Source organism: Ctenocephalides felis, unplaced genomic scaffold (genome assembly GCF_003426905.1).
Source record: "Ctenocephalides felis isolate EL2017-DRISC unplaced genomic scaffold, ASM342690v1 CF-g0.4_SCAFFOLD_01886, whole genome shotgun sequence".
In the NCBI taxonomy this organism is placed as follows: Eukaryota; Metazoa; Arthropoda; class Insecta; order Siphonaptera; family Pulicidae; genus Ctenocephalides; species Ctenocephalides felis.
Genome location: NW_020538040.1, coordinates 122,675,768 through 122,678,805, shown reverse-complemented (window position 1 = coordinate 122,678,805; position 3,038 = coordinate 122,675,768). Strand labels below are relative to the sequence as shown.

The following is a 3,038-nucleotide window of genomic DNA, read 5'->3' as shown; positions in this document are numbered from 1 at the left end:
CAGCAAAAAAATTATTGATGCATATTTTGTAGATAATTTTATACTCTACAATATTGTCTCAGGTAATTTTGCGATAAAACCGACCATTTAGCTAAAAATCGCAAAAGCATTGATCTTGTGCCATTTTTTTAGCTCGCATCGGATCGATGGGGACTTTTGAGATTTCTTTTATAATTGCATTTTAAACAATTCTGTCAAGTTACAGCCCATTATGAATCATAGTAACCTTCACCCTGATTTTAGGTTTAAATTGACCGGGCTATAAGTATACTTCATTTAAAATAAGAAAGTAATCAGAACGCCTTAACATTTCGGTTCAATCGGAGATTGAAGGAAAGCATTAAAATGTGAATTCATTATAAACCTTATAAATACGTATTGTAAGAACGCCTATGGATTTCATACAATTACAATTCTCAGTTATCCTTCTCAGCATTATTATTATATTGTCTAGGCTTTTCAGTTTACACCCTGGTTTACACACAATTCTTGGCGGCGCGTGGAACATTTAACAAGGATTTAACATATCACTGCGCACGCGCAGTCCGTTGTGAACTGTCAAACTGTCATTTATGACAACGAACATTTTATATTTCGACAATTTTTGTTTTAACAGTAAAATTTTATATCGACTGTGGTTTGACGTTAAAAAGTGACGCGATTATGAAATTTTAAACTTGCACACAAAATAAATTATTTCTTGGCGCTACCTATCAAATTAACATAAGTTATTTTGGGAAAATAGAAACTGCATGGTTATGTATTATTCTAAATAATTTAATGTGAAATCGTCTTAGTATATATGTATACGATACAAAAAAATTTTTAAATCTATTCAACATGTCGTGTGATGACGATTTTGCTTTAGCTTTGGTCTTACAAAATGGATCGTTCATGGAATGTAGTGTAGAGCCAAGTGGTCATAACAAAAAAAAGCCACCAGAAAAAACTAGCTTAGCAGATCCTTCATGGGAGCTCATAGACCCGACACCCGACATAATTGGTATGTTTATTGCATTTGATATGAAGTTCTTCTGGGGGCAGCTGAAAAGTGTTGTTATCAGATGGAGTAAAAGAATGTACAGTTGCGCTGGAATTTGCAGTTACAGTGGCAGAGGTGGTATGTGCACGATTAGCTTAAGCGAACCATTGTTGAAGTTGCGACCAAGAAAAGACACTGTCGAAACCTTGCTGCATGAAATGATCCATGCATATTTATTTGTAACTCATAATAATAAGGATCGTAGTGGGCATGGACCAGAGTTTCATAAGCATATGTACAGGATAAATGCAGAAGCAGGAGTCAATATAACTGTATATCATTCATTTCATGATGAAGTTAATCATTATAAAACTCATTGGTGGAGGTGTAATGGACCTTGTAGGTCAAAAGCGCCTTACTTTGGCACCGTGAAGAGAAGTTCAAATCGAGCACCAGGTCCCAGTGATTTTTGGTGGAACGAACATAAAATAACTTGTGGCGGCACTTGGGAGAAAGTCAAGGAACCTGACAATGTTCGGAAGAAACAAGTTTTACCTGCAAAAAGCAATGTGCACGGTGTTGGAGATATTCAGAAATATTTCAACAACAATGGGAATCCAAAAGGCTTAAAATCAAATCGAAGTAGCACATTAGTGATCACAAAACCCCCACAAACAAAAACAGCTACTGAACAAAAATATGATAACAAAAATTTAATAACAAATTATGTTGCTAAAACCGTTGATCAAACAAATACAAACATTAGAAAAGCAGTTACAAGTACTAGTGGAAACTTAACAAATGTGAAAGGTTTTAAAAATTTTGATGTTGACTATCCTCCGAAAGTAATTACTCCTTTTACTGGCACAGGAAATAACTTACGTACTTCTAATGACAACTCTGATTCGAAGAAAACAGCATCAAATGAAGAAAATATTTTACTTTTAGTGAGAAACCATTGGACAAATAAATTTAATAACACGACTTCACCTAGCATCAATAACAAGCAAAAAAAGATCAAACTTACAGATAATGTAGACACTAAAAGTGGTGTTGGTGTTAACAAATTTTTTGAAAACAGTAATAATACTGCCAATGAAATTCCAACAATTTTAATTGATGATGATGATGATCTTTGCTTCTTACAAGTTAATTGCCCGGTTTGCAATGCAAAAGTTAATGAAAGTGATATTAATACACATTTGGATGCATGTATGGTAGGTAACTCTACAGATTTAGATGAAAGTATGGAAAATGAATTTACTAAGGACTTTGTACCTGATACAAGTTTGAGTGATAATGATTTGAAGAAGTGTCCTTTATGTAATGTGTTGATACCAAAGAGTGAATTATCTAATCATCTTGACTTATGTGCTACTATAGATTTTGGTGATGTTTGCAGCGCTTCTACACAGAACGTAATGTCAATGACTGATACATTAAAAACATTAGGTTATTCCGAGGATGAAATTAAGAAAAGTTTATATCAAACTAATACTGAAGACAAAAAACCGACACAAAGCATTACAAGTCATATTCAAACTATAGATCCAGATTATTGGAATACAAGTGTCAATACACAACCGAATAAACTGAATGATGTTGCTGATGATGAAAGTTACTTAGATGACTTAATTATTAATGATGGGGATATACCCGATGCCTTTCCGTGTCCATCATGCTCAAAAAGTATTAGTTTGAATGAAATGAATTCTCATTTAGATATTTGTTTATGAATATGATATATAAAACTAGTATGTTATTTGTAATGTATTGTTATGTAGGTATATATTATGATCTGTGATTTTCTGATTTGCCTTAAATTTTTATAATTTATTTTTAAACAAATAAAATAGTAAATTACCATTTTAATTTTTGTTTTACTGAATCACATTACAGTGCACATGAGTATTTTGTATAACAAGATATATACATATATATATATATATATATACTTTATATATATATATATACTAGCTAACCCGGCAAACTTTGCTTAAGTAAGGTATATTCTAAACAGTTTTTAGAGAATCAAAAATAATAATACTTTAAGTGT

General features: G+C 32.1%; 1 protein-coding gene across 1 annotated transcript; it reads left to right on the top strand.

The window, feature by feature from the left end:
• Positions 1–431: 431 nt before the first annotated feature.
• Positions 432–2,731, top strand: LOC113377016 (sprT-like domain-containing protein Spartan). Its single transcript, XM_026617177.1, has one exon. The coding sequence runs from the start codon at positions 841–843 to the stop codon at positions 2,716–2,718; it is 1,878 nt and encodes a 625-aa protein (XP_026472962.1). The 5' UTR covers positions 432–840; the 3' UTR covers positions 2,719–2,731.
• The last annotated feature ends 307 nt before the right edge of the window (positions 2,732–3,038 follow it).

Coding starts and splice junctions, on each gene's coding strand:
- LOC113377016 (XM_026617177.1), top strand. CDS start 841: ATGTCGTGTGATGACGATTTTGCTTTAGCTTTGGTCTTACAAAATGGA.